Genomic DNA, 21023 nt, shown 5'->3' on the forward strand with positions numbered 1-21023 from the left:
TGGGCCAGGCTGAGTCACAGTTGAGGGTTTATTGCCAGTGTGAGGAAGGATGGGGGAGTCCAGGTGGCTGGGGGTCTCAGGAGGTCGGACTGGACACTGTGGGGCGGCCCCAGGGCTGACGTTACCACAGCCTGCTTCCTGGTTGGTGCCTAAAGCGGGGGCCTACTCCTGGTGTGTGTGTGGGGAGGGTGTCTTGGGGGTTCCCAAGAGTTAACCTTCCGCCAAGGAATCCAGGGAGCCTTGTTCCTCAGGGGAAAGGCCTCAGGCCTTGTTAGAGTAGCCCCAGCTCAACACGGGGGTCAGGCTGGGCCATTCTGAGTTTTAGGGGGCTGGCCAGTGCATCTTAGCAGCTCTGGTCTTCCAGCCTCTGTGCTGGGGACAGGGGTGAGATACACATACCTCAGCTGGTGTCTCCCCTGGGGCCTTGGGGCACCTACAGGGCTGGGGATTCTCCTAGACAGTCACTGACCCCCGCATCCTTGGCATCTGTTTTACTCAGACTGGGTTTCATAAGGATCACTCCCTGGCAGGTCCTCCCTTGAACCCCATTTCTTCCCCCATCAGGTGATGTGTTCTCTGGAGGGGAGTGTGGTGGGAAGGTGGGGGGATGGAGGTAGACCCCCCTCCTTCCTGACCTCCCAGGCCAGGCCAACCCCCTGCCCAGGAGTGAATGCACGCAAACACATCCTGGCCCAAAAGGAAGAGGGATACCCCACACCTTAAGGGATGGACAAGATGGGCCACACCTCAGCCACTGGCCTGTTGGTGGCCAGTGGGAGCCACTATCCCATGGCTTTGGGAAGAGGGTCCAGCAAGGGGGGCTGCAGGACTGGTGGTCTCTCAGGCTGAGAGCTATCCTTGTGGCTGGCTCGCCTGAGGGCATGTGTGTTCGTCCATCGCTGGGTCCTCAGCGGCCATGATGGCTGGGCACGGGCAGAGCATCAATGGGGTTTGTCAGGGCAAAGGGGATGGCTCCATCCAAGCGAGGGGAGCCGTGCTCCCACCCTTCTGCAGACCTTTGCCTCCCCGGGGGGGAGTCGAGGCAGCAAGGCTCAGCGAGGCCCAGGGAAGTGGACACAGCCTCAGTTTGGGGTTGCCAAAGCCACTGCCAGGCTGAGGAGGAGGCGCTGGCCAGCAAAACCGGAGCCCCCAGAACTGCCTTCTGCCCCCAGGCCCCTCTTTCCTGCCTCAAGTGTGCTGAGAGAGAGCAGGAAGGAGGGAAGGCTGGGCCTTGGCCATGGGGGGTGTGAGGGGGTGGCCTTTCTGCCCCGGGTTTCACCCTCTTCCCCGGCAAGAGGCTGGGAGGCTCCCCCAAAGCACTCAGTGGCCTGGCTTCTGAGAGGCGGGGTCCAGGTCACAGTGGGAGACCCCAGCCCGGGGGGAGGGGGCTGTGTGTGAGTAGCACAAGCAGAGTCTGGCCCCCGGGGCTAGGCCTGGAGCAGAGGCAAGGGGAGCAAGCTTGTACGGGGCGGGGGAGCAGGGCCCACTGCTGCCCCGACTCCCAGCCCAGGCCTGACGCAGGCCCTCAGAGGCTCAGTGGACACGCACATGGGTGTTAGGAGGGCAAGAGGGTCCTGTGCGTGTGTGGCAGGGAGGGGAGGAAGGAGAGAGAGTGGAAAGCAGGGAAGGCAGGTCTGGTGGCCTTCCCCTCGGTCCAACTCACACAACAGTCACAGGGTAGATGGAGGCACGCTCACGTCCACAAGCACAGACAGACAGACGTGCACACCGAGGCCGCCCGGGGGACTGGCTCAGCCAGTGCCGTGGGGCGTGGAGCTGGCTGCTGCCCATCTACCCTGTGTGGCTCCCCCCACGCCTGGCGGCTGGCACAGGGGCCAGCAGCCTAGGAGCCCACGACCTGGCCGGACCACGTCTCGTGGGGAGTGTGTGGAGCCAGCTGGGTGAGCACCACCTCCACGGCTTGGAACTTCTGGTTCTTGGGCGGGATAGGGCACATCTTGTAGGTCACCTCGTCGCCTTCCACTGGCACGTACTCCCCCTCGATGCTGGTGAGGGGGAGGGGGTGTCAGCCCAGGAGCAGGCCCCCTCCCTGGATGCCCCCTGTGGTCTGGCCCGAGGGCAGCCTAGCCCTGGGCCTAGTTAGGCCAGGGAGCCTGAGCCAGCCTCCCTTCTCGGAGCCTCAGTTCTCTAATCTGTAAAATGGGAATCATAAACAGCCCCTCGCTATGCTACAAAGTGAGATGCAAAAGGGCTCAGGGAGGTTCCCAAGGCTTAGGGCTCAGTGACTACACAGGTCATACCTGGCATTAGGGCTGGGGGCCAGGCCTAGACCACCTCCCACCTCCTAGCTTCCCTCCAGGCTGAAGGACCCAGCCCTCTCCGTCCCCGTGATGCGGGAACAGGATCCCAGGACTCAGGCAGTGGTTCCCAGGGCTTCTGGGGTCTGAGTGCCCCCTCTCCATCTGTCCCCAGCCCTCCTCCACCCATGCCCCTGGAGGCCCTATGAGAGGAGAAATGTGCCAGGAACACAGACTTCAGCCAGTGAGGGGAGAGGCCTAGGGAGCATTCTGGAGGCACTGCTAGGATACTGCAGCAGGGGCCCAGCCAACAACGGGGAAGGGGGAGGGACTCACTCAGACACATGCACGAAGATGTCCTCTGACCCGTTCTCCGGGGTGATGAAGCCGTGGCCCTGTGAGCGTGAGAACTGCTTACAGACACCCTTGAACACGGGGCCAGCCGAGGCACGGGCTGTCCTGAAGATAGGGTAGGGGTATTGGAACTGTGGGCTGGGGACCCCCTCCCTGGACCCCCACAGCTCTCCCGGGGCCCGTCTGCAGGGCCTGCCTCAGCGCTAGTGCTGTGGAGAACCCTCCCCAGGCCAGAAACCACCCATAGAGACTAGTTCAGTCCTCTCATCATCCCATTGGACAATAAGGAGACTGAGGCCCAGAGAGGGAAACTGGCTCTCCGAGGGTGCACAGCAAGTGGGTCTCCTGACTCCCAGCCAGTGCCCCTCTCACTGTACGAGACCCTCCCCTCCTGAGGTTACATGGATTCCTGCTGTAAGATTTCGAAGTGAAGAATGTACAGCCTAGGCTCGAATAACTCCCAGAACAAGGAGCTCACTCTCTCCTGAGGCAGCAGTATCCATCCTGTCCACTTACTGGTCATTCATCCATTCATTCATCATTTATTAGGCATCTGCTCTGTGCCTGGTCTTGGGTTGGATGTGGGACAATCAGCGCTTGCCATCAAAAGCCCCTCCTTTGACCAAACCAAGTCAGCCTCCCTGTGGCTCCCACAAAACCCTTCCCCAATTTGACTCCACCCCGTGACCCACCCCAAAGACCCAGGGCTGGTCTCTGTCCAGCCTGCCCGCCTCTCTCCAAAGGTCCGCCCCATGCCTCTGCATTTGCCCAGGCTGTTTCATCCACCGGGAGCACCCAGCTTCCTTCTTCACCTGATAAATCTTCCAAACCCAGCTAGGACATCTTCCCTGATGCCCAACCCGGCCAGGTGTAGTGAATGGTGGACAAATTCCCTCTGGATTGTAAGCACCTTGCAGGCTGAGACTTTGCCTTATTCATCACTGGATCCCCTGGTCGGGAGCTCAGTACAGCTTTGTGGAATGAATGAACGCTAGCAGTTACTGGAAGGTCCTTACACAGCTCCCCTGTCCTCGGGTGAGGACAACAGGGGATGGAGGAGGCTGGGAGCTGGGCAGCCCCGACCGGAGCCCTGTCCTGGGGAAGGACCACCAGAGCCTGGGTGAGGGGCAGGTACTCACGCTGAATACGTCCTGGTCCGTTTGGTGGGCAGGGGACTGGGCAGGTCCCGAGATGAGACACAGCCTCGCTCCCAGACCCTGCTGCCCTCCCGGTGGAATGGGAAGGTGGGCCAGACAGGGGACTTGGGGGAGTGGAGCGGGGGCACGACCGGGGGTGGCGTGGGCTCCGAAGTCATGGTGGAGCCAGTGGGAGAGCCTGGTGGGCTCCCAGGCGCAGGGGCCGGTGAAGGGCTTGGGTGTCCTTGTGGGCAGGGCCCGGCCTGGCCCTGCTCGGCGGACTCACCAGCCACAGGCTCCGTCTGGAAGGGGGAGAGAGAGGTACAGGTGAGTGTGGTCCAGGGTGGGCAGCTTCTGGACACAAGTCTGGAGGGCTGGGCCTGCCTGCTACTCCTGACAGAGTGAGTTCAGGCCACTCACAGCCCCTGCCTGACTCAGTGTCCTCCCCAGAAAGACAAAATGGTCATACAACCTTGCTGTGGGCTGAATTGTGTTCCCCTAAAATTCACATGTTGAAATCCTAACCCCTCCAATGTGATACTATTTGGAGATGGGGCATTTGGGAGGTAACTAGGTTTAGATGAGGTCAGGGGGGTGGGGCCCCCATGATGGGATTAGTGTCCTTAGAAGGACAGACACCCCCATCACCCAGAGCTTGCCTCCTTTCTCCCTGCCTTATGAGGATACAGCTAGAAGGGGGCAGTCTACAAGTTAGGACAAGAGCTCTCCCCAGACAGAGCCAGACCATGCTAGCACACTGATCTTGGACTTCTAGTCTCCAGAGCTGTAAGAAGTAAATGTCTTGTTTAAGCCCCCAGTCTGGGGTATTTTGTTAATGGTGATCCAAGCTGACTGAGACTAACCAAAAGTCCTTCCAGCTTGAAGTTCAATTCTTTAACTTGGGGCCCTAGGAGGTGGGATGGGTAAAGTGGCCAATGATCCAGGACACAGTGTGGCACAACTACTAGCAGTTTCAAATCCACAGACCTGGGTCTGAATCTCAGCTTTGTCACCTGTAACTTGGTGACCTCAAGCAAGCCACCCAACAGTTCCAACATGGCAGGTGGGAATGTGGGTGAATGTGGACCCAAAAGGTCTGGGTTCGAATCCTGGCTCCTCTACCTACCAGCTGTGCAGCCTTGGTCAACACTCATAAGCTTTGACTTGGTTTCCTGCTCTGTAAAATGGGGATAATGTTGGTTCTTATTTCACAAAGAGGTTGCTGTGAGGATTAAATGACTTTCTACATGCTTAGAACAGGACCGGGGCATGGTGAGCTCTTAGGAATGTTGGAGATTCTACCTTAGCCCCAGGTTCCCCCTCTCTAAGATGAGGTTGAGAATGCTTACCACGCAAGGCTGCTGAGGTTTTTGGGTTTTGGTCACACCACACAGCTTGTGGGATCTTAGTTCCCAGACCAGGGATTGAACCCAGGTCCACGGCAGTGAAAACCCGTGTCCTAATCACTGGACTACCAGGGAATTCCCCTGGTTGCTGAGGATTCAATGATTTAGTGTGTGTGACGGCATCTGGCATCTTGTAGGTACCCAATAAATTGCTACTATCAGTGCTAATCAATAGAAATTCCCCTGTCAACGGCTCAGTGCCTGGCTGACCTTAAAAAAATTCATCCTATATTTTTCTCTGCAGAGGAAGAGAATGTAGTTCCCCCACCCATGCACTCACCCCCCCTCCCCCTCCCCAGGGGCTGGAAAGTCTTGGGCTCAAAGAGACGCTAGCTGTTGACTGAGCCTGGGGCGGGCAGCCTGCCACAGTGGGGCCAGGCAGGACACCTGGACCAGGAGAGCTCCAGCTCCGCTGCGTGTTAGCCGTGGACTTGGGTAGCACTTCCACTGGCCTCAGCTTCCTCATCTGTATAATGGAGCTGATAAGCCCCACCTCACTCCCTCACAGGCTATGGTGAGGCTTGGCTAAGGTGGGGGATACAAAGAAGTGCCCATTGTCCATGGTCATATAAGAGTGAGGGTGACGAGTTCCCCACCTCCTCACCCCCATTCCTTCACTCCCCACCACTTCACCCAAAGGCCTTGGGGCCAGAGGTGAATCCCTGAACTAAGTCTCTTTCTGGCCTCCATCTCCACCCTGCCCTGCCCCCCAGGGAAGAGTTTAGGACTCCTTAGGACTCCAGAGCCCTGCATGGACTAGAAGAACCAAGGAGTCACCCCATTCAACCCCCGTCATTGGAGCAGGTCTCCTGGCCACTGTTCAAGATCACATAGCAAGTGGAACTTTTCTGGGTCAAGGTGATGAGCTGACTGTGCCATCCCTGGGGGTGGAGATGCAGCCTCCCTCCTCCCCAGCAGATGCCCAACACATCCCTTCCAGCCAAAAGAACTGCCAGGGGTGGGGTGAGAATTGCCCCTCACAGCCCCTCATGCTGACGTGCAGTTTTTCTCTCTGAGCCCACTTGAGGAGGCAGGGATGGGCCAGGTTTAGCATTTTTATCCCTATTTTATTTATTTATTTATTGGCTGCGCCGCCCCGCGGCTTGTGGGATCTTAGTTCCCCAACCAGGGATCGAACCCGGGCCCTCGGCACTGAAAGCGTGGAGTCCTAACCACTGGACTGCCAGGGAATTCCCATGTCCCCATTTTAGAGAGAAGAAAACTGAAGCAGTCACAGAAAAACTTGCACATGAATGTCCATGGCAGCATTACTCATAACAGCCCCAAAGTGGAAACCACCCAAGGGTCCAACAACAGATAAATGGATAAACAAAATGTGGTTAACCATAAAGTAGAGTATTATTCAGCCATAAGAAGAAATGAAGTACTGATACATGTTACATTACAGCTGAACCTTGAAACCGTGAACCTTGAGATCATGATGCTGTGTGGGAGAAGCCAGTCACAAAAGACCATGGATTACATGATTCCATGCATGCGAAACGTCCAGAATAAGCAGACCCATAGAGACAGGAAGTAGATTAGTGGTTCCAGGCTTTGGGGAGGGGGAAGGAGAATGAGTAGTGACTGCTAATGGGTACAGGATTTCTTCTGGGGGTGATGAAAATGTCCTAAAATTGACTACAGTGATGTTGTACAGCTCTGTAAATACACTAAAAGCCGTTGACTTGTCCGTCTTAAGCGGATGAATTACATGGTGTGGGAATGATATTTAATAAAGCTGTTACCAGAAAGGAAGACAGGCAACAAAGCTACCCAAGATGACACAGCCAGGAAAGCAGGAGATGACGGGCCCTGCATCACAGCCCTGGGTGCCTGCTTCCCTAACTGGGTGAGGGTGGCCGGGGGCAGGGAGAGGAGCTCGGCCTCCCTTTCTGCAGGAAGCAGGGCGGCGCGCGGCCTGCCCACTGCACAGTTTTCCCAGGCCTGGTATTGTGCTTGGCGGTGACAGCCTGTGCTGGGAGGTCATGGCGGGTGGAGGGGAGGGAAGGAGGTGGGGGAGGGGCAGAGGCAGCCCACAGTGGTTACCAGGGAGATGCAGCTGAGCTGGGCCCTGCTCTGGCCAGCCAGGCCTCCAGACCCAAGACTGAGTGAGCGTGGCTCCCAGGTCTCATGCAAAGCGGGCAGTGGGGAAGGGGAAAGAGGCACTGATTTTCCAGGGTTAGGGTTGAGGGCAGCACCCCTCCTTCCCTTCCCCCAAATGGGCCAGGCAGGAGAGGGGGAGGAGAAGGGGATGGAGTAAGAGCAGCCATAGACATTCATCCCCTCTAGCTCCCAGTCCACAGCCCCACCTACCCAGAGGGGCTCCCAGGGAGAAGGCAGGGAGTTGACCTTCGGGCAGGAGCTGGGGCTGGAGGGGCAGACGAAGTAGCCCCCACAAGTGCCAAGAGCGCTGCTCTGCGATCTCCCCTCTCTCCTTCCTCTTCTGGAAAATGGGGATTACAAGAATCCCGCCTCCGAGAGCTTCAGTGAGGATGACATGGGATGGAATGGGGGAAGCACTGGGTAGGTGCTGGGTGAGAGGGTGCTCCTTCCGGACAAGGTGGCTAAGTTGGGCGTGGAGGGGAGAGGGAGTGGGCAGAAGGAGAGACCCGCCAGCCAAAGCCGCCCCTTATGCTCATCTTCCCTGTTTCCCCAAGGACTCACCCACACACTAGGTCCCTGCGCTGCCCCTCATAGCTTCTCCTTTCATTTAGTTCCTGCAATAGTCCTTTAAGGCTGGTGCTATTATGACCCCATTTTGCAGATGAGGAAACTGAGGCTCAGAGAGGCTGTCACTCACTCAAGGCCACACAGCAATTAATGTCTGAGCCAGGACTTGAACCAGGGGAATCCGACTCTGGAGCCTTGGAGTGGGAAGTCAGGAGTCCTGGGTTCAGCCCCTGCATTGCTACTGACTTGCTGTGTGATCTTGGACAGAGTCTTTCCCTCTCTGGTTCCTGCCAGAGCCCTGGACTTGAAGAAACTGCACAGTGCAGGGCAGCCTGGGAGACCAGGGAGAACGGAACAAGGGGGTGCTGAGCAAGCCTCCAGTTCAGACCCTTTCTCCAGAATATTGCCACAGAAGGGGGCAAGTGAAGACAGGGCTTTTATTGTCTGAATGCTATACACAGTCTTTACAAAAAGTCTTTACAGGACTTCCCTGGTGGCGCAGTGATTAAGAATCAGCCTGCCGACGCAGGGGACACAGGTTTGAGCCCTGGTCTGGGAAGATCCTACATGCCGCGGAGCAACTAAGCCTGTGGACTACAACTACTGAGCCTGTGCTCTAGAGCCTGCAAACCACAACTACTGAGACTGCGTGCTGCAACTACTGAAGCCCATGCGTCTAGAGCCTGTGCTCTGCAACAAGAGAAGCCACCGCAATGAGAAGCCTGCGCACAGCAACGAAGACTCAACAGATCCAAAAATAAACTTTTTCTTTAAAAAGTCTTTACAGAAATTATTTTCCATTTTTAAATTTCCCCGTTGCCCTCAAAGGTTGAAATCACAATTTTTTCCATTTTACAAATGAGGAAGCTGAAGCTCAGAGAGGATAAGTGACTTGCCCAAAGTCACACAGCAGGTAAGTGACAGAGGCCAGATTTGTCTGAAAGCAAATGGTGCTTTTCCTGCGAGGATAAATTCTGTTCCTGGTTCAGCCAAGACAAGGCTGAAGTTTTCCCAAAAGAACTTTCCCTGAGAAAGGGGAAATAAACTCCGAGAGCAGAGAAATAGATGTGTCTGTAGAACATGTACTTCAACTCAAACAGAGCTAAACCCTAGCTCCTGAGGAATTTGGTGTGCCCAACTGGGGGCATCTCTGGCCTGGAATAATGCCCTTCAGAACTAGCAGTTGGAGGGCAATAGGACAGCTCAGGACCCAGAGGGCCCAGGACTGAATCCTGGCTCTACAGTGTCCTAGCTGAGTGACCCTCCCTCTTTGAGCCTCAGTTTCCCCATCTGTCCAATAGGGCAAATCGTAGCACCCTGTCCAGGTTATGAGAGGAGCTGGGAGCTGTGTCAATGGTCCACCTGTGAGTGTTTTGGTTCTGACCCTGCCAGCCAAGATCCTCTTCATTTCCCTGCAAGAAGATCAAACCCCAGCAATTCCACAGACAAAAGGGCCAGGGGAGCTGAAAACAAAACATCAGGGCTGTTCGGAGATAACCCTAGGCAAGGTCGTGATACAGCTTCACAGGGCTGTGAATGGTGACTCAGCCCTGACAGCAGGTGGCCATCAACCTGGTGTTGGGGCTCCTCCAATTATCAGCTCCCCAAAAAAGAACTGGGCAGGAGATGGCCCTCAGAGTCCTCTGTTGACCAAGCGAATCCCTCTCCTTCTGGGCAGATCAGGGAAAGCAAGGTGGCTCAACCACCCAGGGCTGTGTGACCTGGGGCAAGCACCTGCCCTTCTCTGGGCCTCAATTTTCTCCTCAGCTATATGAATCATCATTGGTCCAGATGACTCATGAGGGTCACTCCAACTCTCCTCTGAGGTTGTCAGAAACACACACGTCACTGAATATGATTGCCAGGCTCTGGGACAACAAACAGGAGAGGAGACAGCCCTGCCCTTAGAGGGCCCCATTCCACTGGGGGTAGCAGATAGACAAGTAGAACACAGGGTGGTTAGTCCTGATACGACTAGATCACAGCCACCAGGACTTCCCTGGTGGCACAGTGGTTAAGAATCCGCCTACCAATGCAGGGGACATGGATTTGATCCCTGGTCTGGGAAGATCCCACATGCCGTGGAGCAACTGAGCCCGTGCTCCACAACTACTGAGCCTATGCTCCGGAGCCCACGAGCCACGGCTACTGAGCCCGCGTGCCGCAACTACTGAAGCCCATGTGCCTAGAGCCCGTGCTCAGCAACAAGAGAAGCCACCGCAATGAGAAGCCTGCGCACCGCAACGAAGAGTAGACCCCGCTCACCGCAACTAGAGAAAGCCCGCGTGCAGCAACGAAGAGCCAACGCAGCCAAAAATAAATAAATAATTTATAAATTTATTTTATAAAAAAAGAAAACAAAACAAAATTCAAGTAGTGAGTTTAAAAAAGAAAAAGATCACAGCCACCATCGTGTGCCAAGTGGCATGCCAAACCCTTTGCCCTGTTTCCTCATTTACTCCTCACAACACACCTACATGATAATTACTGTTATTAACCCTGTTCTTCAGAGGAGTAAACTGAGGCCCAGAGAGGTGAAGAGTCTTGCTGGGGTCACACAGCCTTCCGCACCCTGGAGACGTTTTGGGGGGCGGTGCAGAAAGGCCTCCGGTGGGAGGCGCAGCAGGTCCCTGAAAGCACCTGCCTCCCCTGGAGAGGGAAGAGAACAGGGCCTGGGGTTCTATTTCTGGCTTTGTGCTGACTCAGACTGTGACCTTGGGTGAGTCACTTGTCAACTACAGCAAGCTTAAAAGCAACTCCCTCAATAAAAACATCCCAGCCTGAGCCCCCATTGTGGAGGAACAGAGAGGGGGAGGAATGGGTATGGTGGCTTGGAAAGGGGAAGGGCAGGGAACACAGGGTGATGGTGGAAGGGCTTTCTGAACTTTGAGGTCTTGTCTGTGATGGGCCAGAGGAGGGTGAGGAAACAGCCTCAGAACCACCAGAGAGAAGCTGGCACTTCCCAGGCCCCTCCCCCTCTCCCAGCCTCCCAGACACTCCTTAAAATACATCAGTGCCAAAGCTGCTCTAGCAGCTGGAGGTGACCTAATTAAACCTGGTTCTTTCCCTCTCCCACATCGTGTTTGTGTGTTTGTGTGTGTGTGTGTGTGTGTGTGTGTGTGTATTGCGGGGAGGTGGGGGTGCGCTGCCCCGGCCAATACTTGAGCTTAATTGAGACCCTTTAACTCTCCTCCTTGTCATGTCCCCAGGCTGCCCTGGGGGGCTGCTATGATTAAGCCCTTTGGGCCTCCTTGGTATTAGTGGGGGTAGGGATGCCATCATGGGCACCACGAGATCCATGCTCACATCCCAGCTCTGCTGGGCTGCGTGACCCTGGGCAAGTTGCTTTCCCATCCTGAGTCCCCCTAGAAAGAGGTACGGACTGGTCAAAGTCACATTTAGACCGGCCAAGCTTGCATTCAAATCAATATAACCCCAAAGCCCATGAGCTTTCCAGCGTGCCATGCCACTCCTCCTGGTGACCATCATGTCACTGGCTTTGGGGCAGGGGAAGAGCTCCCCGCTCCCATTGCTTTTTGCCTCCCATCTTAATGCTCTGCATGGACAAAGGTCTGAATTGCCCCAAGACCTCTTCCCACCAGGCTCTGGGTCCTGGTTTTGCTGGTTGTTACCAATGGATGTGACCAGCTCAGCTAAGCCCTGAGCTCCCTCTGCTGGTGCCACTCTCAGCGACTTGCCTCTAGACCAGCTTGCAGGTGTCCCCTCCCCACCAGCCAGCTGTGTGGGACCCCCCAGTCCCCCCTAGGGAGGCCCCGTCCAAGGCCAGTGGACTTCTGTGAACATTGCCCATCCATCTCTCTCCAGGCCTGGGAAAAACCTCCGTGGCCAAGATTGTCCCCTGACCTCTCCCAGGCCCCTGTGAGCTGGTTCCTGCTTACACCTGTCTTTGTTTTTTTGTTTTTGTTTTTGGAGGAGGGTCAGACAGATCCAGAGGGGTGGGGCAGATATGGGGAAATAGATGTTTTTGGAAAGGACTTAAAAGAAATGGTGGGGGGAGGTGGGGTAGGAGGCTGGGAGGAGGAAATATCCAGAATTTGGAGGACCCAGAGGCCTCTGGGATGGAGTCAGTTTTGGGGAAGTGGCTCCCCATCCCCCAGGGGGCTGGAGACAGCCCCTTCCGAGGGAGACGTCTCCACAGGAGCATACCCAGGCGGGCATGATGCCAGGCTCTCAGAGAGGTTGCCCACCCTCCACCCGGGCGCACTTCCTCTTCCCCTCCCCCAGCCCCAGCGGATGCAGCAGTTCACACTCTGTATTTATTATTGTTCTCGCTCCGCGTCTCCCTCCCCTCTGCCTGGGAAGAGTCTGAAGGCTGGCAGATTGGCAGGAACCTGCTGTCTCCCTTCTGGGTGCCAGCATCACCCCTTATCTCCGCCTGGACTCCTTGTGCCAGGGTCAAGCCACTGAGGAACTCGGCACTAAGCAAGGCTGCCCGAGTCCCTGAATCCCACGGCAGGGGACCCAGCAGCCCCTGGCTTATCACCCCTGCCCTCCAGGGGCTGCGTCCTGGCAAGGGTGGAGGTTACAGCCAGACCAGTGGGCAAGGGAGAGGAGTGGCCTTAGGAGAGGCAAGAGCTCCTGGTGGGGTTGGCTCTGAGGCAAAGGGGAATATAATAACATGGAGCCACCTCTCCAAGCCAATTGACACCATTATCCCCCATCACATCAGGGAAGAAATAGTCAGGATGAGACAGCTGCTCCAGGTCCAGCTGTCTGCCTGCCCCAGACGGTCCCTCCCGACCCCCAACCCAGATTCCAAGGGGAAAGACCTATTTTGCTCCCTGCTGCACTCTTTTTTCAGTGTCTGGTAGGAGACACAGTGATTTCTCCAGTCATTTCTCTCCCCCTGGCTCCCAGACAGGAGGCTGCGGCTTGGCAGGTGTCTGATGCTCTCTGCTTCTTGAGCCAGACACAAGTCCCAGACACACACCACACACACACACACACACACACACACACACACACACACACACACACACACACACACCCTCTCACAGGGAGCCACACAGCCTCAGCTTCCCCTGGGGGCCAGGGAGAGGGAGCGCTCATGTGCTTGGCCGCCTGCCCCTCTTCTGTAAACTGAATGGGGCTGAACCAGCCCCAGGGGAGGTGCCCACCTTCCCAGTGCCCCCAAATCACGCCTCCCTCCTTCGCCCCTGCCAGAGCCAGTTTCCAGTGTGCCCTCTGTGTGCCCGCACGGTCTGGCCCCTTACCTCTCCCTGGCAGCTGAGGTCCTGGCACTGCCTCCTGCAGCTGGCTTCAGACTCGGCCTCTCGCGAGCGCTTGGAGCTGATGAGCAGGGGCTGGTCTGAAAGATGAGCTGTGTGTATGACTCTGTGTGTGTGAGTGTGTGTGTGTGTGTGTGTGTGTGTGTGTGTGTGGGAGCAGGCGGCACCTCAGGCCCCTCACTCACTCACACACGCCTTCCTCCTGACGTCAGGAAGAGCTGGAGGGCGGGGCTGGGATGGAAATTTGTACTCCCTGCTTAAAGGGACACAGGGCCCGTCTCCTCCGGCCCGGCACCACCTCCTGAGTCAGACGCAGGCAGTGCGAGAGAGTTAGCTGCGTCTCTCAGGGCCCTAAAGCTTCTTTTTCTGGAAAGTGGCTTTCATTGCCAGGCCAGGGTATAATTTGCCCTGCCAGGTGGGAGCCGTGGCTGAGGAATGCAGAGGAGGAAGAGCTGGGGACAGCCTGCATTCCTGGCAGTGCGGGAGCAAGTGGGGCAGTGAGTGTGTGTGTGTGTGGTGGGCCGCGGGGTGGGGGGTGAGTCTGGGAGAATGGAGGCCACAGCAGGGTCCCAGGGACTCTCAGACCTCCCTCTCCCCTCTGTACCCTCTTGTGTCTCCTGCCCTCCACTGGTCTGTCCCTCACTTGGCTCTGAGATCCTCGTGAGTGAACCCACGTGGGTAGGTCGCAGGAACCCATCTCTTCCTCTGACCCACAGCAGGCCCTTGAGCTATTTCTAGTGAATTGAACTGAAGAGGAGTGAACATTTGCTTCAGAGAGACACACACACACACACACACACACACACACACACACACACACAAGCAACTCAGCCTGGGAAGCTCTCCAGAGGCCCTGGATGTGAGTCTCAGCCCCAGTGCTTCCAAGCTGGGTGACCTTGGGCAAGTCTCTTACGACTCTGGTCCTCCACACGCTCTGTAAAGTAAGGAAGGAGGCCCTTTCTGAGGCGGCTGTCGGAGGCTCCAGCGCAGCCCGTGTAAAAGCCCCGGCCTGGCTGCAGGAGGCCCCTACACACTGGTTCTTCTTCCCTCTTCCCGTCCCTTCTCCTCAGACTCGGCTTGGAAAGAACAAAGTCTGTCCCTCACATATCTTTAGTACTGCTGACACAGCATGGCATTTTCAAAAGAAGCCTTATTAAAAAAAAAAAAGGAGTGGGGAGTTTTAAAGGAGACAATTAAGAAAGATATAAATACCTAATAAAAATAGCTAGTAAGAGGCATTGAGGGCACCCCACCTGTCAGGCAACCTGCTTTGCCCTCATTTAAAGCTCAGGACAATCCAGCAATGTATTATCGTCATCTGGATTTTGCTGGTGAGGAAAGAGTGGCTCGGGTAGGATGAGTGACTCGCCTGCATTCCTTATCTGGTTAGAGGGGTATTTGAACCAATGTGACCGCTTATCCATGCCCTTCCAGAACGTCCCAGAACAATCAGTTTTCTGATTCTGCAAGAGAGATGGTGATACACGTCAGCTGTTTTTACCTGAGGCCCGGAGTTCTGATTCTATTCCACCCAGTCTGAGGACCCTGCGCAGAGGACCCCATCCCTCCTTTAATTCCTCTTCTTCCTCTCTGCCTCCATCTCTTCTAAAGATAATAATAGTTTCCAAAGTGCCCTCCCAGGCATCATCCCACCTGTTTCTTATAACAAGTCTGTGAGGTTTACCTGGGTGAGGAAACAGGTGGCACAGATGGGCCTGGGCCCCAGGCTCTAGACCCATGATTTCCACACAGCGACTTGTTTTTCTGGAGAAGGGCTGGGGCCAGGGTGGACACCTGTGATTTTCCCTGCCCACCACCCACTGTCCCTTCTGGGGGGAAATGCCTCCCTGCTTTCACCTGGGGACTCCTCTCTCCCCTGTCTTGGTCCTCAGGACCCCTGGCCCAGGCCGGGCCAATCAGAACCAGAGTCAGGCCTTGGGCTGGAATGCCTGGCAGGCTCTTCTCCCGTGGCTCCTGAGTTGGTAGAGTTTCGGCCTTGGGCTGTTGGTGGCTGGGCGTTAGAGCCAGCAGAGGGGAGTGGCCAGGGAGGACCTCTCTGAGGTGGCGACGTTTAAGCTGAGCCCCAAGTGACAAGAAGTATCTGGCCTTGCCACAATCTAGAGAGAATTGTGGCAAGAGGAGATGGTGTGTTAGAAGGCCCTCAGGTGGGAGTGAGCTTTGGCGTGATCGAGGACTGGGAAGGAGGCTGATGTGGCTGGAAGGGGTGAGGGAAGTGAGAGGTAGGGTATGAGCCTGGAGGGTGGGAGGCAGGGCCTCAAAGGCCAGTTCTGAGGAGACTGCGGCTTCGTCCGCTGGGGACAAGGCCAAGGCAAGGGCCAAGGGCCTGACCTGTCCCTTCACGTCCAGCCTCCAGTCTCTGAGGCCCTCCCCGCCCCGCCAGCTGGCAAACACGTGCTGTGACTGCCAGGCCGCCAGGGAGCCATGAATGAAGGAGGCTGGGCTGAGGTTTGAAGTAGGGTTATGATTATTCTCGACAAAGACGAGAGGGCACGGCTGTTCATGCAGGAAAAGAGCAGCCCGTGGCACCACCCGCCTACCCACCAGCAGCTGAGCTACAAAGAAATCATCTGCTGAAAACCAGGGGCTCCGCCATGGAGGCTATTGCTGTGGAAACCAAGCATTCAAAAGCTCATCTCCTCGAAAGCCTCCGTCGCCTTGGAGAGACTGTAGAGGTGAGTCAAGGCAGAGCAGCCTCTTAGTCTTACTGATTCCAATCCAATTATAATCCCCGTTTTGTTGTTGACTGTCAGCCCACAAGTGGGGGCCAGTTCTGGGCTTATGTGGCCTTGAATCCACATAACCCTTTAAGGTACATACACTCCTAAGGTGTTGGTGCCGCTTGACAGATGCTGAAACTTAGGCACAGAGAGGATAAGAAACTTACCCAGCACCACACAGCTAGTGATAGAGCTGGAATTAAAACACAGGAATTCTGATTTCATTACATTCTTGTTCTTTCTGCTACACCACACCACACTGCCTTTGCAATGTCTTCAGTTCCCTGGATGCCCTTCTCCTCCACTGTGAGACTCATCTCCAGCCTCTACTAACGATTTTACCCAGTAAAGCAGAGTGGTCCTTCCCTCCTCTCTGGCTATGCCCCAGTCATCTTCTCTAATTCAACTACTGCCCTTCTGCCAGAGAAGATCTTTTCCTGCAGTTCTGACCACGTCATTTGTTCATTCACTCATACATTAGACAAATATTTACTGACTACTTACTATGTGTCAGATGGTCCAGGCTGGAAGACTGCAATGAACGAGACAGGTATATGCCTTGAGTTTACAAAGCTCCTGTTTCATCTAGGAAGAGACTTAGCACAAAGTGCACAAGCAAATAAATGTATAGTCACAAACTATGAAGACAACAAACAAGCAGGGTGAGATGAAGGAGACTAATAGGGCCAAGTCTACCTGCTGAGACAGAGGGCTGAGAAGGGGCCCGGTAAGCTGAGCCCAAGGCGTGAGAAGGAGCCAGCCTTGTCAAAAAGCAGGGAAGACGGTTTCCCTGGTGGCGAAGTGGTTGAGAGTCCGCCTGCCGATGCAGGGGACATGGGTTCGTGCCCCGGTCCGGGAGGATCCCACATGCTGCGGAGCAGCTGGGCCCGTGAGCCGTGGTCGCTGAGCCTGTGCTCCGCAATGGGAGAGGCCGCAACAGTGAGAGGCCTGCGTACCGCAAAAAAAAAAAAAAAAAAAAAAAGCAGGGAAAAGTGTTTCCCAAAGAGAGAACAGCAAGGGAGAACTCCCAGAGGCAGGAAAGGACTCCGCATGTTCAAGGAACTTCAGGTCAGCAGTGTGGCTGGAGCAGAGGCCACATTGTGTAAGGTTTGGGGGACCTGGCAAGAGGCCCGCTCCTCATCTGAGATGAGACAGTGTCGCTGGCAGCCTCGCAGCCTCATCCAGGGTAATGGTCAGGGCAGGCAGGAGGACGGGGTATGAAAGGCTCTCCTGGCCTTGCCCCTAACCTGGAGCCTACCCTTAGGTTGGTAGGTGAGGGTCTCCTTCTGCTGTAGCTGCTTGGATCCTCTCAAGTCACTAGGAGAAGCTCTCTGTGATGGGGTGAGGGGGTCCCTGGCCCACAGCCGGCCTCCCTTGCACCCTTCCCTGAGGACCTGGGGCTGGAACAGCCAGGCTGACCAGCTGACCTAGGTCTGGGATGGGCTGTGAGCCAGGCCTCTATCAGCCATCTGTCCACAGATGTGCGCTCCTGGACCTTGGGCCTCCAGACTTCTCAACCCTTAGTGCTCACCTCCACTCTCACCTTCTGAGCCAGGCTGTCCCTGACCGCCTTGGCCAGAGGAGCAGTTCTCACTCACTTGCTATCACATTATGCATGTGACCTTTCTCAGCAGCAGTGCCTGAGGTGATCTGTATCTGTTTCCCCATTTACTGTTGGTCCCCCTTGCTGTAGCACTAGCCCTCATGCACAGCAGCCCTAACAAATATCTATTGACTTTCTGTACTTTGCTTTTGGCTCAAACCAGAACAGAGAGCAATGTCCTGGGATGCTTTGTTTAGGTCCCTTCTAGAATCACCGTTCCCGGTGGTCCTCAGCTATGCCTCTGCCTCCATGGAAGGCATTTTTAAAAACATATTTATTATTTTTTTAAAATAAATTTATTTATTTACTTTTGGCTGAGTTGGGTCTTTGTTGCTGCGTGCGGGCTTTCTCTAGTTGCGGCAAGCAGGGGCTACTCTTCATTGCGGTGTGCAGGCTTCTCGTTGCAGTGGCTTCTCTTGTTGCGGAGCACGGGCTCTAGGTGCGCGGGCTCAGTAGTTGTGGCACGCAGGCTCAGTAGTTGTGGCACACAGGCTCAGTAGTTGTGGCACACAGGCTGTAGAGCACAGGCTAAGTGTTTGTAGTGCACGGGCTTAGTTGCTCCGCGACATGTGGGATCTTCCCCGAACAGGGCTCAAACCTGTGTCCCCTGTATTGGCAGGCGTATTCTCAACCACTATGCCACCAGGGAAGCCCAAGGACAAAGTCCATTTTGAAGATGGAAAGTCGGATAGGATAGCAGCAGGTTTGTGGGGTAGAGACGACCAGGAGCGCCATTTTGGCCCAGGTTAAGCTTGAGTTGCCAAATGGGCATGTGAGCAGGTAGGTTTGTAGACTGTGCAGGGGAGCCCGCCAGTTTAGAGGTGGGTAGAGGAACCTGGGAGGTGGAAAGAGGATCCGGGTGTGTGAAGGAGGAGGGAGTGATCAGCTGGGATAAATGCTGCCCTTGAGGACTGAGAATTACCACTGGATTTGCCAAAGTGGAGGCCATTGTTGACCTTGAAAAAGCAGCTTGGGTTGAGAGGTAGAGCCAAAAACCTGACGGGAGCAGGTTGAAGAGAGGACAAGAAGAGAAGATTTGGAAACAGCAAATGCAGATGACTCCTTCAAGGGGTTTTGCTGGTTAAAGGGAGCAGAAAATGGGGCAGTAGCTGGAGGGAAAGGGGGCCAAGAGGGTTTTTTTTTTAAGATGTGAAAAAAATCTTAATTGCTTTCTTAAATTTGAATTTTATTCAGTTTTTAATTTGAATAGGTAATATGTTCCTATGATCCCAAACATCAAAGATTCTGAAGGGCATTTGAAAAAACAATTCTCCTTCCTACCCCTGTCACTCTCCCATACCCCTCAGGCATTCAGTTCCTTGCCCTGGAGACAGCCAGCGTAATTAGTCCCAGAGCACACACTCATGCACGCGCGCGCGCACACACACACAGCATTATTTTTCTTTTTATATGAATAGTAACATCCCATATAGACTGCTCTGTGCCTTGCATTTTTTAACAATATATTCTGAATATCATTCTATCTCAAGACACAGAGAGCATTTGCATCCTTTCTCATGGCTTTGCATTATTTCCCTCTATGGTGCACTGTGTATATTTTTTCATCCAGTCTTCCGCTGATGGACAATCATTTGAGATGGGTTCTATCATTATCTCCATTTTACAGAGAGGCAAGGAGGCGCTGAGAGGTTCACCGGCTCCACCACGGTTGCTAGCTAGTGCGCTGCAGCGTGGGAACTCCATGCCCTTAACCACCACTGCTCTCTCCTCATCCTCCTGGATTAGTTTCCAACCCTATTTCTCCTTCACTCCTACACGCTTAGCAATTATTTTGTTATCCCTTTGTTCATTCAATATGCACATATTGAACATATTTGCACAAGCGCTGGCCTTGTGCCAGGCACAGGGCTAGGCCCTGAGGATGCAGAGGGACAGGACAGAGAAGTCCTCTGCTGTCGAGGAGCTTGCAGACTAAGTCTTTGTGTGTTTTTGTAAGCTACCTCAAAGCTTCTGTGGAAGGACGCAGAGAATTAATAAAGAAGCCTGGTCCTTGTTTTAACTAATGAGGAAAGCAATCGTGCCCACAAATCACTGTTGCAATCCTATGAGCTGAATACTATAAAAAAGCCTGGGAACTCTGCAATTCTGGCCTCATCCCCTGAGCCTGGCCCTCCTCCAGTTTCCCATCTCAGTGAAAGGCCTTAGGCGTTGGCTCCTCCCACTTCCGTCCACAGGTCCTCCACCCTATCTCTGAGAGCACCCCCTGAAGACCTCTGGACTCGGCCCAACTTTGCTCTCCATGGCTACCAGCTTGCTTGGGTCTTCTCTTTCAGGGGCCACCCAGTAATTTCCTCCCTGGTGTTCTTGTCTCCACACCAGCCCCTTCCCATCCACTGTCCCTCCAGCTGATGTGTCACTATGTCATTTCCCCGTTCTGACCTAGAAGGTGCTGCCCTTGGGCTAATGTGGTGGCAGCACAGCCCAGTGGTTAGGATGATCATGGGCTCTGGAGCCTGAATCCCAGCTCTGCCACTTATTAGCTGTGTGACCTAGAACGACCCACTTAACCCCTCTTTGCTTTAGCGTGAGGCAAAATGAGAAGAGATAAATGATAATGAGATAAATTAGATAACAATGGTAATAGCTCCTACCTTATACAGCTGTCGTGAGGATTAAAAGTTAATGGTTAGTATAATAATAAGGCCCTTGTGATCTGGACCCTGCCTAGGTCTCCAGTCTCACCAGTTGAGGGCAGGAGCTGGGATGTGTGGTGGCTAAGCTCCAGGGCAGCAATGAAAAGGCTCTCAGGGCAGTGGTTATGGTGGTGATAGCTGTGGGAATGGAATGAAGAAGGAAAATTTGAGAGATATTTGAGAAGAAGAAATAATGATCTCCTAAATACTTTTTTAAAATTTATTTATTTATTTATGGCTGCATTGGGTCTTCGCTGCTGCGTGTGGGCTTTCTCTAGTTGCGGAGAGCAGGGGCTACTCTCCCTTGCAGTGCATGGACTTCTCATTGCGGTGGCTTTTCTTGTGGAGCACGGGCTCTAGGCGCGCGGGCTTCAGTAGTTGTGACACGCGGGCTCAGTAGCTGTGTCACATGGGCTTAGTTGCTCCACGGCATGTGGACCAGGGCTCGAACCCATGTGCCCTGCATTGGCAGGTGGATTCTTAACCACTGCGCCACCGGGAAAGTCCCGTCACTGAGGTTTTTTTTTTTGTTTTGTTTTGTTTGTCCCAGTATATTATCACTTTTCAGTTGAGATGTAATCTGCCTACAATTAAATGCAAAGATCTTAAGTGTTGAGCTGGATGGGTTTTGGCAATTATATACAAATATATACAATTATATACATCTCTGTAACCAGCCACTAAAAGATACAGAACATTTTTATCATCCGAGAAAGGTCCCGCCAGTCAATTCTCTCCGTTTCCAGAGTACTGTAGGGTCTAAGCACACTGTGTTTGCGTTCTGAAAGGATCACTCTGGCTGCAGCTTAGAGGACGGCCCGAGGCCAGCAAGGAGAGTACTTACCGGCTGGGCGAGAGATGACTGGATTGCACCGAGGTCGCCTAGCAACCTGAGAGCGCTGTCGGAGGGTTGACAGCTGCGCCTGCGGCAGGCAAGGCCCCACCCCACCCC

The 21023-nt window shown here is 54.6% G+C and overlaps 1 protein-coding gene across 1 annotated transcript; it reads right to left on the reverse strand.

The window, feature by feature from the left end:
• Positions 1-10: 10 nt before the first annotated feature.
• Positions 11-13251, reverse strand: CSDC2 (cold shock domain containing C2). Its single transcript, XM_024737557.1, has 4 exons — positions 13062-13251; positions 3752-4050; positions 2595-2717; positions 11-2006 (listed from the first exon to the last, which is right to left on the reverse strand). Exons 2-4 carry the CDS (start codon positions 3925-3927, stop codon positions 1844-1846), a joined length of 462 nt encoding a protein of 153 aa, XP_024593325.1. The 5' UTR covers positions 3928-4050; positions 13062-13251; the 3' UTR covers positions 11-1843.
• Between the last annotated feature and the right edge of the window lie 7772 nt (positions 13252-21023).

Source organism: Neophocaena asiaeorientalis, unplaced genomic scaffold (genome assembly GCF_003031525.2).
Source record: "Neophocaena asiaeorientalis asiaeorientalis breed wild unplaced genomic scaffold, Neophocaena_asiaeorientalis_V1.1 scaffold242, whole genome shotgun sequence".
Classification (NCBI taxonomy): Eukaryota; Metazoa; Chordata; class Mammalia; order Artiodactyla; family Phocoenidae; genus Neophocaena; species Neophocaena asiaeorientalis.